This window comes from Chaetodon auriga, chromosome 7 (assembly GCF_051107435.1).
Source record: "Chaetodon auriga isolate fChaAug3 chromosome 7, fChaAug3.hap1, whole genome shotgun sequence".
Taxonomy (NCBI): domain Eukaryota; kingdom Metazoa; phylum Chordata; class Actinopteri; order Chaetodontiformes; family Chaetodontidae; genus Chaetodon; species Chaetodon auriga.
This window is the reverse complement of record NC_135080.1, coordinates 4850794-4866173: the sequence shown is the minus strand read 5'-3', so window position 1 is coordinate 4866173 and position 15380 is coordinate 4850794. Positions and strand designations below refer to the sequence as shown.

Genomic DNA, 15380 nt, shown 5'->3' with positions numbered 1-15380 from the left:
CTCTTTTCTGCCCAATTGGCGTTAAGGAAACGCACTTCATCCTATAACTTCTTTTATTACCCATGTATGGGTTCAAAGGACTCACTAACAGCATTGTGAAGAAGACAAGACTTCACCAGGAGACTGCAGGTTACATTTGTCTCAAAACAGCATCCACTCCAGTTTACATCAATACTTTTTACTGCCCTGTCAGAGATGGCATGGCAACATAAAAAAGGAAGATAATGGTAAATCTTCATTTGAAATGGAATTGGTAGCCTTTTCTTGACATCTGTTTGGTTTCAATCTGTGGAATCATCAAGGCAGAAATAGCTTTTCATCCTTGAGCGGACAGGATAAACCAGATATTATATGATTATGTAGGATCACAATACCAATTCAATATCATACAAAATGTCAGGAGCACACACAGTCACGCACAACCTGATCTCTGCCTCTCCATTGTATCGCTCTATTGTATTGCTCACAGATTACTTGACATGTTACATAATGTGCTCTCGTTTCACTTCTTTCTCAAGGGCTCTCAAATGTCACACGATAACAGCATGTGATGAAAGAGGAGCCACTTGAGCATCAGCGCATAACCTTTATCTGTCTAATATACAAAATTAAGAAAAAACTCTAAAAAGGTAACCTCCAGCTGTGACATTTTTAAAAACCATCAGTCACAGCTAGTGAACTCTGAAGTATCAGAAAATTTTCGCTGAAAAGAGTAGATTTACATTTTAGGAAGTATTCTCTTTCCAGCAGCCAGTTAGCTTAGCGTAGCATAAAGGCTGGACATAGATGGAAACATCTAGCCTATGTCAAAATAACATCATCATATTTGCAGTGCAGAAAAGAGAGTGGTATTGATTTTAGGCTTAGGCGATCGTTTAGATTTTCATATTGTTACTCGAGATTGCCTATAGGTGACTGGATCGCCACAGACGGCCAGAAGGGAAATGAAAGTGAAGGGACAGTCAATGAGAGAGAGAGATACACAGAAAGACCTGCAGACCATAAACACCTGTTTCTGCACACCTCCCCCTACTAATTTTGAGTCAATGTTCTGGTTAATAAATGCAAATAAATGATGTCTTGTTTGTGATGCTTTGGTCTCAGCAGCTAGCCCCTAGATGTTGTCCAATGTGCTGCAAGCACTGTAGATTATTGATGCCGGAACAGCACCGTCTCTGTGTTCTCCATCCCTGATTTCCAAATTAAGCACAGGAGCAGGAGAACAGAGATGTGGGGTGTCAGATCCATGGAGAAGAGACAGCAAACTGATTTGTATTTAGGGCTTTAAAATGCATTCACACTTGTGCTGATTAACAGGGCTCAGTGGGCGGACATGTGGCTGAATGCATAGTAGGAGGCAGATTCTAGAGATTATTTTATAGCATCTTAGTTCTGATTGTAACTTGATTAAAATCAGCTTAATATTAGCATAGAAAAAAATCAATCTGCGATCATCCCTTCAAATGTCGATACACAGTCTGACTGATCTTTTTATCTAACTCTCAGCAAGAAAGCAAATAAGCACATTTCCCAAAATGTTAAACTCTTCCTTTCAGAGAATCGTGAATATCACTTCTCTTAACCCGTTCAGCCATGTTTTAAAGATATGTGTAATAACATATCTAAGCTATATTCTGGTGTTATCTAGAATGAGCCGGTTGTCACATTACAAGCACATACTGAAATGGGAGTAAACCTGACCTGTTAGTTTAGGGAATATTTGATTTTTGGGAGTCAGGTAAAGCTGCCATAACTCAGTCCCCTGGAGTAATAAACTAGCCTGGTCTGTGTCCCAGAAGACAGCATGAATGCAGTGGGCCGGTACTGTAAACGCATGGCATGGAGTGCTTTGTACACTTGCCAGAGAGAGTCAGTTTTTCCTCAATCCCTGAAGCGTTGCATTGTCTTTTGAAAGGAGGCTCTTTGTGTTTGCAGTATGGAGTTGCTCACATGATGAGCCGCAGTACCGTCAGAGAGGCATTTTGATGTCTGGCAGTGTCTGCATGGAGGATACTGAAACATTCATTGCATATTTGGATGCTATTAACATGAATATTAAAGTGTAGATTGCAGTGTCTTTGATTTCCTTCTCGCCAGAAGGCTTTGTGTTAGCATGTTTGTTGCTCATTGTAAAGGGTAATTAAGGCAGGAAGGCGTCGCTGTAGGTATATGCTGACTTCTGGACACATGGCCTGCTGTAGAGCTTTTCTGTCAGGCTCTGTCAGTGGGAGGAGGATGCTGCTCAACACATCAGGCATGACCCAGTTAGGGAGCTACACTTGTAGGACCCTCTAAAGTGGATCCTACCCTGAGGAGGATTTCCATACCCTTTGGCTTTGTTGTTCCCCTCGCACATTTTCTTCTTCACTCGACTCTGTGATGGAACAGCCATCACAGTTCAAATTGAAATTCCAGACTAGCATGCTGATAGGCGTCCGCGTAACGGTTTGTAGAAGAGGCTCCTATTCCTTTTTAGCACGTTTTCCCACTGACTTTGATTTTTCTGAATTTCACAATTTCACTTAAATTAAGCTGGAAAACTGTTGCCCAGAATCTACTGCAAGTTGGCTTTGACTCTATATTTGTCATGTGCACGTAGAGTAGCTTATCGTACCCACCCTGCCACCAAGCCTCACAGTGATAATGAGTCATTAAAACATTGCAAGATATTGCAAAAGCTAATCTTCCTTTGACTTTGGTGGAGAAACCAAATTAACACCAGGGCAGCATGGCAGCAGTCATGTGATCTTGCCAGGGCAGGTTTTCTCAGATACTAACATACCTAAACTCATTGTTTCAACTGGTCTTCATGCTTTAGATTCCAACATTAGTTCAGCACAGGAGTGAGTACATTCACAAGAGAGCTAAAACTGTGAACCGGAGGGAAAAAGCTTGGAAAGGAGGAATTTCTCTAAGATGCTGCAGAATTTTTTCCTTGTTTTTTTGTTTGTTTGTTTGTTCGTTTGTTTTTTGCCTGACTACTTAACTTCTCCTCTTCACTGAAAGTAGGGGAAAGAATGTCCAATTTGCAACATGAGATCAGAGGAGACATGGTTGAGGTCACAGGGAGGCGTGGGTTTGAAGCTGGAAAGAGTGAGACAGACAGAAAATATCTGCGCCCTCGTGCAAAAAGCTCATTTCCCCCCACACATCCAGAAGATGTTCTCCTTTGAAAGTTATTTGCTTCATATTTAGCACACCCCACTTTCATTTTTTATGCACTGTGTTGTGCTCCTGAGCTCTAGACCTAACGCTGTTTTTTTCTGCTTCATACATGTCTACTGCTTAATGAACCACAAGTTCATTTTGCTCTTGTAATCGGTTTGTTTATTAATTACCGGTTGTAGTCGGAAACTGTGTGATAAATGAATGGTGTGATTAGATAAGACCAGCTCTTGACAGAATGCCTGTAGGAAAGGCACTGAAACAGATCAATATAACACAAGCTCCTCTTTCCGCCCAGGGCCAGTGATGGTGACTGATGGGTGGACATGGGAGAAATGAGACTGTGATACAGGAAAGTGGCACAAGCCTACAAATAAGCACATAGGCTACGCTGCTGTAGCTTTGGGTTTATTTTTGTCCTCATCCTTAGGAATATACAGTCAAAACTCTCAATGTAACATCCAAAGCAGTCTCAAGTACTTTGGAGGTTTTGACGCGAGGTTCTTCTTTGCATTTCCATTGTGTTTTACAAACTCGGGAGGTGGTCCAAAACAGCATCCAGCACACTGCATCACATCACCTTTCACCTGTGCCCCTTTGCTGTGTGGAACAGCCCTTTAGTGCACCTTATAGCACCTCATAGCAGATAAAACAAGACAAGCACAGAAGCAGCACATGACAAAAACAGCAATGAAAGACTAAACACATGAAAGCAGCGGGTGGTTTCCACGCAGGCCTCACATGAACACGGCCTGACAATGAGGCTTGTTAAGTCATTTGATGGCTGATGGGATAAAGGGGTGTTTGTATCTGTCTGACCTTTTCTTTGGCCGGCGGTTGCAAATACCAGAGGGAAGAGGGAGAAATCTGCCATGGAGAAGATGGTCATACTGAATGAATAGTCCGAGTCTGATGTAGAGCTTGTTTGTCACACAGCTCTGTTCTCACTGGTCTTGTGTTTGAAATTCAAGTTGTAAAGCATAAAAGCATGGAGAAACATAAAATGGACTCCACAAAAGACTGCAGACTGAAAGATCTGTGTAGTCACCCATCACACAGTGGGATATATATTACAAAATATTACAAACAGTAGGGAGCAAACACTCAACCAGTAAAGCATGTTCACCATGAACACACCTCATTTCCGACTGGATAATTGAGGTATAATCTTTTGGATGCCCTGTGCAGGAAAAGAATAGTAATATTTATTAAAAAACAAGATAATTTAAGATGACTGCTTAATATGCTTGATGTAGCTTTGTAAATGAGTAGGGAACCAATGAGTGGGCTCTTGGCTAAATAATACTTGAATTCCAGCCACAGGCAGCATTTATATGCTTTGCACACTTTGCACATCACATATCACACGTACTTCACATACTCTCTTTAAATCTCTCCTTTCTCTGCATCCCCCTCATCCTCCATCTCTCACAGCTCCAGAATCTAACGTTTCAACTGAATCTCCAGATCCTCGTCTCACTCACATAAAAACACCAGCTTTGCTGGCGAAAATGCTCACATAGGAATAAGCTCTTCTCAAAACGACTGTGTTTATCCAACTTGAATGACAGAATGATTCAAAACATCATAAGAAGAGCAGGCGTGCAAACTGCACGTGCTGGTGTGTGCCTTGTGTTTCAAGTAAAGGGAAAAGCATGCCTTATCATGCAGAGATGGGTCTGTTGACAGATTAGTCACTGGGGCTGTTTAGGCTGAAGTGACACTGTGAGACTCAGAATCTTTCACTTTCTCTGATTAAAGCTCACAAAAACCACAGAGACACATTTAAAAAATATTAGAAATTACATGAAAGAATTTATTTATTGGTTAATTACATGTGAGGAAGTATATAACGTGCTACTTTGTTCAACAGAGCACAGTTTTGCACACACCTGACCTGCTATCAGGTGAGTAAAGGCAACATTTGTATTCTTTACGATGTCAGTCCTGGTTGATTTGGTGACACGCATGGTTGCTGTGACATGAGCCAGTGTGGTTGAATACTATAGCAAACACCCCTCCAGCAGCTGCTTTGTCAGAAATGCAACAGACAAGCGATGGTATATCTGTTTACAGAGCAGCCAAACGAACTCACTCTTACAGAAGTCATATTACAACAGCAGGACACAGTTAAGTTGATTACCTTGCTGAGAAATTGGACAGAGCACTGACCATTGTTCAAAGCTGAACAATGTCCAAAAAGACCCGCCCAGTGACTCTCTGATTGGCTAGTGGTCAGTGCATGATTAGGGTTAGATGTTTGGTTAAATAGTCAGGGTCAGGGGCCAGTCAGAGGCAGAGTGAGGGTGGGTCTTAATGCAGGGATTCAGGATAATATGCTGACGGCACAGCGGCATGGCGCAGTTGGAAGTTCCATGACTCCTTTGCAATTCGTAAAACTGATCATTTGTGAGACAATCCCTGTCAGCACCAACATAAGTGATAAAAAACATTGCATTTCCTGTGGCTGCTTATCAAAAACCACATGGTGTTAAGCCATTTGAAGGCTTTTAACGTGAGGCAGCAGCAATAGGAAATGTGAGGTTTACAATAGCAGTAATGATAACGATAAGTGGCGTCAAAAGCTGGGTTTAATTTCATGAAAACTGCTTAAATAGATTGAAAATAACTGGAATAATCTGACTGGACTGGAAAACATTTTTAACAGCCATAAGGAACAAAGGGATTTAAAACAGAAAAATACCAAAGAACATGAAAACAGATATTATTTTGGCACGGCGCAGGCCTGCCCTCCCAGGTGTGGTTACTCTTACGTTTCCCTCCTTCTTTCGGATGATCCTCCAAGCCTCAAAAGGGAATGTCTTACATTAAGCTGCTTCATTCAGGCACATCCTCACTCCAATTCCCTGGCCACCAAAATTCTCTCCAGCTTAGCAGCAGCCTTTTCTCCCTGTGTCCTCTTTGGCCTTTTGAATGATAACCTTGAATGGTATTGTCTTGGGGCATGAAGGAGGGTAAAGAAATTCCTTGGTTCCCGACAGAGAGCAAGAAGGCTTGACAAAAGGCATCAGCACTCCCTAAATCAGAGAATGTGGTGGATATGAAAAGGGGGCAGTTTTTCATTCAGGTAAAAAGCGTTGACAGAAAAAAGATGGGGAACAATAGAGCAGCTCTGATAGAATAAAACACTGCTCTGTGTGCTTTTTAAAGCACCGAAATGCGATTTCAAAAGTGAGCTCTACTACGATGATGAAATCTCAGGCAAGGATACACAGGAGAAAGTTCGCTATATTAGAGCAGATTTTATGGACTGAACACTGATATGTGGGACCGATTGTATTCAGTTGAGTCCATTTAACAGAACTCTTTCCAAGTTCATAGAATAGCCTTTCAGAGAAGCCATTAGGCCTGAGATAGTCATTTGGATAACGATTGCATGGAGATCAATTGAAACTCAATACGTTGCCTGGCCTCTTAGATTGCGCGCTGTGCGCTCTCTCTGGCCCTGTCCTCTTCCTCTTCACCTCCTCAACTAGACAAGACTATCAGGCATCAGCTGGCTGCCATAGAAACTGAAACAAGACTCCAAAATAAGGGAAAGGTTTTCCAAACAGTGCTTGCTGGCAAGAAGCGGTAAACAAACAAACCTCCCAGGCCTGGGCTGATAGGGCTGCACTTGAACCTCTTCTGATCTCCCAGAAAGCTGAGGGCATCTTTAAGGTTGACCAGAGGGAACAGTTGATGCCGCTGAAGGGAAACTAGTTATTTTGAGTCATAATAGCCTCCGTGGAAGGCACAGCGAGTGTCTGTGGATGCTGGTGATGGCAGATTTCTCACATTTATGATCATTCCTGTCCTTCTGTTCTACAGTGTCACGTAGTCGCTGCGTAGCTGCAGTAACGGCCTTCTGGTGACTTTCAGTACTATCCTCATGGCAGCCGCTTGGAGATCGCAATGATTTCATCATGAGACAGCCATCTGCTCACAGAAAAATGAGCAGCTTGGTGAAGTTGATGTTCTCTGAAGGAGAAGAGAACCTGTCTGTGGTTTGGGGAAGCAATGAAATTCATTGAAGACCTCTGTTGCAGCCAATACAGGCGTTTTCATTCTCACCAGTTTGGTACAACCTTATCAGTTAGAATTGAACTGACTCTGAAATCACTGAAGGTTTCTTTAATTTGCAGCAGAGTGGACATTAGCATTTCAAAAGTCTGAAGGCATCACCTTGTTTGCATGCATCTTTACTTTCTGCTACAGTAAACATTTCTTTCCTGCAGGGAGTTTTATCTTATGAAGTCTAGCATGTTGTTTAGTGCTTGTGATCGCAGCACATCCGCTAGCTCAGTGGTTCTCAAGCCGGGGGCCAGTACACCAGATTTAGGTCAAGAAATTTAGGCGAATTCACACCACGATTTATGAAAGGAAAAAAAACACATTACATAACATGAAGTGTCTTCACATGCAGTCTGTGATGGAAGGTCATGAGAACAGCTTAAGAGGTCACAAGCCAAAAAGGTTGAGATGAGCCGCTGCAGCTGACAAACACATGCTAAATGACACAAATCCCCGACTGTCTGTTTGTGCAGATTGGGGCGCATCGGTGTCAGCTTAGGATACAAGAAGGACAGGAAGTATCTATCTACAACAGCACGCATGGAGAATCAGAGCCTGAGGTAGTTGCCTCACATGAGTTCTTACTTCTCTCCAGCAGCTTGCCTCATAAGCATTATGTGAAAGAACATTTTGCATTCTTTGTAATCTTTCTCCCACATCCTGGTCTCCAGCCTCCCTACCTCTGGTTCTCAATAACCCACATAGTGAGTGTGGAGGATGGGATTGGATGGAATTAACTTTAACTGGGAAAAAATAAATCAAATAAATAAAAATCAGAAGAGAAATGCAGGGCCACACGATGCAGAGTTTATTTACACCTTGGCAGTGTGTTTGTATTTTTGTTCGTCTGCTCCCTCAGTGGTTTGTGTGTTGTGGTATCTGTCTCAATAGTGTCATGGTAACATGTGAGTGCTCACATTGATTTCACCCACTGCAGTGGTGCAGGCTCACTGAGTTTATCCCCAAAAACAACAGAAAACGCTGATGGTTCTCCCAGAAACCTTTGATTTTTTTTTATGCGGTTGCACAATGGAACTGAGCTCTTGTCTTTGTTGCGGCAGTAATTTCCCTCCTGTAGTTTTTTTTCCGGCATCCTGTCATCATCATCTGACCTGATGCGGAAACTATTCACTGAAGTCTTTCTTTCCCTTTCCGTCTGAGGTGCCTCCACAGCAGAGGCTCTTTGTGGTTTTGATCATTTTAACATTGTGTTAATCAAAGGAAGACTGAGAATCCCCATAAATCTTGATTTTTCAAATGGAAATATTGCGGTTTGCGGGATAGAATAACACCATCTTCAGGAAGCAAAGCCACATTTTGCCCTGCGTTATTTTTTTTCCCTCCCTTGTGCGGCAAGGAAATTCAATTTGATTACATGCTGCTGTATCTCTCTCTGTATTACACAACACTTGAAAGAGAATTTTTGATTTTGTTAAATATTAATCATGAATACATTATCATGCTCTCATGCTTTACAGTCTTTACTGTTACAAATTTGAATCCAAACACATTCGATAACATTATATAACAGACTATTTTAATGAGTGTGTGCATGCTCCCTTGCTCCTAACTTCATCTTTATACCTTGTAGATTAGTTGTGTTTTATGTTCATCAGGGTCCACAGTGGCTGCTTGTGCTGGGATTCACATCCAACGTTCCTGTGTTACTTTTGCAGCACTGCTCAGCTAAAGGCAGTCATTTTGGGTCTGAAGCAGAAATTCTTCTGAAGTTCTTTTAAGGGTCTGGAGACGAAACTGAGTTGTTATGTATGACAATCCCTGGATCCCCTCTGATCCTGAGCTGTAATGACACAGACTTGGTCAGAGCCTTCTGATATCCCTTCATTTTCATCAACATTCCAGCGTTTCACTGAATTGATTTTCCACCACAGGTACCATAATCAGACAGTCTATCTTCTCCCTGAACTTATGGCATTCGCCGTCCTTTTGGCTGCGACCGTCGAAAACACAGATGGCTTTTTCATTTTTTCAAGTCCACCTCTGATGTTAGCCGGTTTGTCTAGCCCATCTGCATTAGCATGTGGATTAATTCCTGCTTGTTATCTGGCCTAGATGTAGTACGGCAGTCCTGGATGGCAGGGGTAATCAGGTTGGAAGGCAGAGCTTTCTTGCATTCCCTTCCTCTGCTGCCATCCTCACATCCCTAAACTGATAGCAGGGCAGACGCATCGGAGGGGATTAAGCTAATGTGATAGCGGAGCCACCTACCAGGGGCCCCCACAGGGTAATTTCAAGAGACAGCCTTGGCATCCAGGGAATAACTTGTCAAGACCTGGTTGCAGGCTAATATTCAGGATATTAATCCTTAATGTAATGGCCTTGACTAGATTTTGCTCTTGTCTCTATGTGCAGCTTTAAGCACAGTTATAAGTCTCTTTAATCACTGACATGAAGCAGTCCCTCAAGGATTTTCCAGAGTTTTACAGTAATTATTGCGTAGCAAAAAATGCTTGTTTTTTTTTTCCACTGTTGCCTCTGTGAGAAATTGCCAAGCTATTTGCATATGTCCGTTGTTCATTTGCAGTGGTTTTATGAGCTGCTGGCAGAGGGGCGCTTTGTTTTGTTGCTGTGAAAACGTGACAAAGTGTTAAAATCACAGTCCGTGTCGTTTTACAAAGGGATGTGAGGCTTGTTGAGAGGTAAAACTGCTGGAACAGGTCAGAGCCGCCCTCCGTCAGTATCTGCTGGAAACGGTTGATAAGGTGAAAAAACAATCAGAGGTGAGCTCAGGCACATCACTCTATTCACTCTGTGGGGGAGCAGCAGCTCATTGTCTTTTTTGATCATTTTAATTAAAACGTAAACCAAAGAATGAGAAGGAGTGCACACAAAACCAGAGTTTAAATTCACCTTGCTTGATATCTGGATGCAGAATAGAAAACACACCATTTTGCATTTTTCTTCCTCATTAATGAAAAAAAAAATGTAAATTATGAAAACCCACAGAGGCAAGGTCTCACAAAACAATGCAGACCTTCCTCGAAGAGCCGAGTGAATGCCTTGATGGTTACAGATTGTCCTTGCTGCACTTTTTCCCCTCACAAATGGTGTCTTATCCGCCTCCAGCCACCTTTTTATGATGTTTTTTTGAACCCCCAGTGATCACTGAAGTTGCTGCGATTCCTCCATCACTGACAGACTCTCTCTTGTTCTCAGGTCTGCTCATAGGATCTGGCTGTGCACTCTATCCATTGGGATGGGACAGTGAGGAAGTACAGCAGACCTGCAACAACAGCTCAGACCAGTTTCAGCTAGGTAAGATGTCTACCAGGCAGATCCGCTGTGCACACATACCTGCAGCCTGTGCACAGAGCTTCAATTACACACTAATGCTTCAACCTTGACTGTGTAAATTTGTCTTGTGTTCGCTGAATTTTCTGATCCCAGAACAGATAAATCTACCAAGTTGCAAACAGAGAACAAATTTTTGTACCTGGCCATTGACATTGGCTTTTTTTAGAAACCAAGCAGGCACAACTCTGTTTCTGTTAAACACTGAAGAGACACAATTCCTTGGTATTTAAAACGTATGATAAAAAGGCTACCGAATCTCCAGTAGCTGTCGATTTCTGAAGTGTTTTATAGCTATAAATATGTGCTGAGAATAAGCAGGAGGCTGATTTGTGCTCTGTATTCAGCTGGCATTCTCAGGACTATCTCACAGACAGTAATATGCCACTGTATCAGCCGCTAGGCAGGTGGAAGAGCTGTTCATACTACAGCTGCTTTTATTTGATGTTCATCAAATAGTTCTGATTTTTTTTACTTATGTACCCGGAGAAATTCATTTACTCTGACCGTAATGCTTTAATTAAACGTCAAAAGGTTCGTAACTTATGTAATCAGGTGACACTGAGTAAACTTACATTTGCTGTTTTTCAGTTTAGATCAATGAACTGCCACTTTTCATTTTTTGGAGAAGTTGTTCTTCACACATGCACGTAAGATATGCTGAGTTTGAACTGAACTGAATTACTAAAATATCTCACTACAGAATGAAAAGGTGTGGCTTCCTACAAAACAGTGTGTCCCGAAGTGTCTCCTGTAGGGTGCAATGTACAAAAAATAAACTACGTGCTGACATTTCGTTCCTTACAGCAGCAGTTCTGGGTCTGAAAACCAAAAAAATTCTAAATGAAAGTCAGTGGAGTCAAACTCCACCTGGTTCATCTGCTGCTTCATTTCCTGTCAGTCTGAGTGATTATGAGATATGCTGCATTCAGACGTCAGATGACATTTTGACCTGAGGACGGAACAAGCAGAAGTGCTCAAAATGAAAAGTTTCATCCTTTTGGAGGCATGAATGTCCTCCAGGAACATCACTGCAATCTGCTCACTGATTTTTATAGTGTGTACTAATGAACATTTTGGCCTGATGGTGGCATTATAAGACAGGCCCACCACAGACATCGGATTCGTTCTCTGTGGACCGTGAATATGTTCACAGAAAATCCAGTTTTCGCCATGAATTAATGAAGTGGCACTCAAGAGAAAGTTTTGTACCACTCGACAATAAATATTCACATTTCATGAGGATCTGGGTCGTCGTTGAGATACTCAGGACTGATAAACTCACTGAAAGACCAACATCACATTGTCCACAGGGCAAAGACAATTATCTCAGGCCTATCAAGTCAAGAAACACAGTTCATAATGTGCTAACTTTCCAAGTCTGTTGACATTTGGTACATCCCCTGTATGAAAATACCAGGAGACTCAGTCAATAACAAAACTAAAGAATCTGAAGGAGTCAAAGTCACAGTTAGGATGAAAGGGGTTTATTTTTAGCTCATCGCAACGCTTGCAGAACATAACAAAGGTTCTCAAAATGTTGGGGAGGACAGGACAAGGTGATCGTTCCAAACAAATAGAATCAATATAGCAAAACAAGAGCAGGGTCGTACGTCTGCATCTGAACACAAAAGCACAAACCGGAAAAGTGACTTGCTTCTCTAAATGAAATTACTTCACCATAACGAATACAGAGGCCCCAACCAATAATCCTACAACAGACAACGTGTGAAAAGTCTGCCCCAGCTCACTTAATCATCTTCATCCTCTCACCACACCTTCTTCTGGGATGCTTGACAAGTTCGATCAAACAGTGCAACAGCAGCTCAGGCAGGCTAAGAGCAGCGAACGAAGGGCGGCAGCTCTCGAGGCGTGTTCTTCTCATGGAGTGACATGGATGACAGGCCAGCTCAGCGTCTGAGCGAGCCAATGAGCAGCTAACTGGATTGCACAGGTGGAAACCATTCATGTTGTTAGCACCTGGAGAGGAAACAGGGAAGAAAACTTCACCCCCAACTGTTTTCACAGACTTTAACTCATGTGAATTATGAATTTATACAGATTACCGCTGTCACTGTGGCAGCAGATAGATGTGACCGTTCTGGCAGCGTTGAAATCCAAATCATGTTTCAGTCATCTTAATTACTGAAATTTCCGAGCATGTCATCAGAAGAAATGATGTTGGATAAGTTTTAATTTTGTCATTTCCTCTTTGAAAGAACAGGCTCGTAGTACATATGAATTACTGTTAATAGTGTGTTTGCAGCGATGTACTGTTCAGTGCCTCTGGCAAATTAAATTTGCTTGTTGAAAATGGCTGCGCCATAGTTATTTCAGTTTCACCTCATTCTTGGTAGCGCCCTCGACAAGACTGTGATGTTCTCCCATGAGAGCGGTGGATGGCACACAAATGATGTGTTCGCCACGAGTGCATGAGTCTGTTCTCATACACTTTTTCATTAATAATGAAGACAGCAGTCCGTACTTTAGTAATTTAAAGTTACAATTGAATGTATGGCTGCAGGACACATTCTTTGAGTTCAATGTGAAAAAGTGCATGAAAAATCCAGGTCATTGCTTTGGCCTGACGTGTTTTTTAAATGGAGTATTCCAGCGCCATGTTAATAAATTACAGCAACATTTTAAATAGAGGGGAAGCTAATTTTCATTAAATGTGACTCTGACACAGACGGTAATTTGTAATGCAGAGAAAATGAAACTCAGAGAAATAAGTCTTTTCGGTTTGGTTTCCACACTGATAAGACGATTTGATGTAATTTGATAATGTGATGCCTCCTCCTCCTCCTCCCACCAAGCTGGTAATTAGATAACTCAATATTCTCCCAAAATTTCATGTTTATAAGGGGATGTCTTGATGGTCATCACAACATTTTTCCAAATTTAGAATCAGATGTAGGTCATGTCCTTGTTTAATAATGCACATAATTTCCTCAGAGGATTAGAGAAGATGTGACTTAAGGAGGCACTTAATGTTTTAATTTATGTGTGCTTATGGGTTTTGGCTCAGTTTCAGCATTTTTCATCGCTGGTGTTCTCTCCAAAGGTCTGTATTGTGGGAGTGCATTTGTCACATACCAGAGTGTCTGTTTGCAAGTGAAGCAACGTTCAGTGCATTTGTTTCAACAATGCTAACTCTTCTTCACAAGAGGAAGGGAAATGTTGTGGCTTGAACAGACATGCTAAGCAGCTCACAACATTCTCGGCTCTGAACGCTAACATGTTGGCTCTAACCCGAGAATAGGGGCATAGTGTAGTATTCCTGTGATGCAGTACACACAAATAGACTATGTAAGTGTGCATATGCATTTTAAATGAGCTGCAACTGACATTACAGTTATATTATCAATAGGCTGTCACCTTCACAGTGCTGACGACATGAGAAGAAGATCAAACATCGATGAACTCTGAATGGGTCTACAACATGCTGCTATGGCCAGAAACATTGCTCCTAGCACCCCCAGATTCCTTAATTCTGTAAATATACCCTTAAAATCCTGGAATCGAGTAAGAACCTTCTTATGACCCCGAACATGCACAGTGGTTGTACATGGACCAGCACTATGTGCACACAGGACAAGCAAAGTAAATGTAGTTACATCAGAAAATAGAGCCTACACCGACATCAGGAACAGCACACAGAGTACAGACTTAAAGCCTTTTTAAAACTGAAGTGTCTCTAATCTCTTAAACATTAACGTTGCAGATGCAGGCAATTTTATATCTTCCTGCTGTTTATTTGATCTCAATCTCAAAGTGATGAGAGAGTTATGAGCAGTCGTCGTAAAAAGGCTCTATAAAGGAGAGTAAAAAGTGCAGCTCTCTCGCTCAGACGTCCTGGTTAAACCAAAATTGAATCAGTCGCTCCCTGGCCAAAGGCTAATCTGTCCAAATTTTATTGAAGTCCATTCAGGGGTTTTTGGAGATATCCCGCTGACAGACACAGATAAAATAAAGCGTGAAAAGGCATCATCCTGAATCCTCTGCTTTCGTCTGCAGGGTCCTGCCAGATCGGCTGGGCGTACTACTGCACCGGGGCCGGGGCGGCGGCTGCCATGCTGCTGTGCACCTGGCTGTCCTGTTTCGCCGGGAAGAAGCAGAAGCAGTACCCGTACTGAAGCGAGCATCAGAAGAGACGGGGACAGGCAGACCTCAGGCGGTGCGACTGAAGGGAGACGACTCTGACTCTGTGGACTCACACCAGTACAGCACATCAGGCACCAAAGACACCAAGTCGTTATGGTGCTCTGCACATCGTGGGACGCTACTCATCTGACAACTGCAGGGACTGTTTCATTATGCAGCACACACACATGGCTTTGAAAACTGGTTCTTCTCTTAAAAGCTGTTCTTCAATGAAAAATGTATGGACCAATCCTATTTGTAAAATTGTTACATAACTATTTCTTTAATGAAAAGAGTATTCTCCCCTTTTTTTTTGTCCTCCTCCTCTTCAGTTATTAATGTTTATGTGATAGTGTGCCATGTGATGAAGAGAAGAAAAAAGTAATATTGCTTCATTGTTACGTGAAGTGTTTCTGTTTCCTCTTCATGTCTTATTCTTGCCTTATACACAAACTGAAATGCAATAATCCCTATAACCTAAAGCAATCCAATACTGGCTGCCTGCTTCCTCAACTCAGCCTTTTCAGATTCCAAAAATCGAAGCATAGTTTATTTAACACATTCGTTAGATATTTGTTGTGTATGATAATGTATTTTATCATATTAGCACATGTTTTGTATTCACTCTTCAAATTATTCTCTGTCATTATTTTCGTTTTGTAAATAAATGTTTATTGAAATTCTGG

At 41.9% G+C, this 15380-nt stretch overlaps 1 protein-coding gene across 1 annotated transcript in view; it reads left to right on the top strand.

Annotated features, from left to right (window-relative positions):
• LOC143323550 (LHFPL tetraspan subfamily member 6 protein) overlaps positions 1-15380 on the top strand; it is a 42531-nt gene extending 27151 nt beyond the window's left edge. Inside the window, exons 3-4 of the mRNA XM_076735447.1 lie at positions 10417-10515; positions 14569-15380. Of these exons, the coding sequence (XP_076591562.1) occupies positions 10417-10515; positions 14569-14687 (218 nt within the window). The 3' untranslated portion in view covers positions 14688-15380. The remainder of the gene's footprint in view (positions 1-10416; positions 10516-14568) is intronic.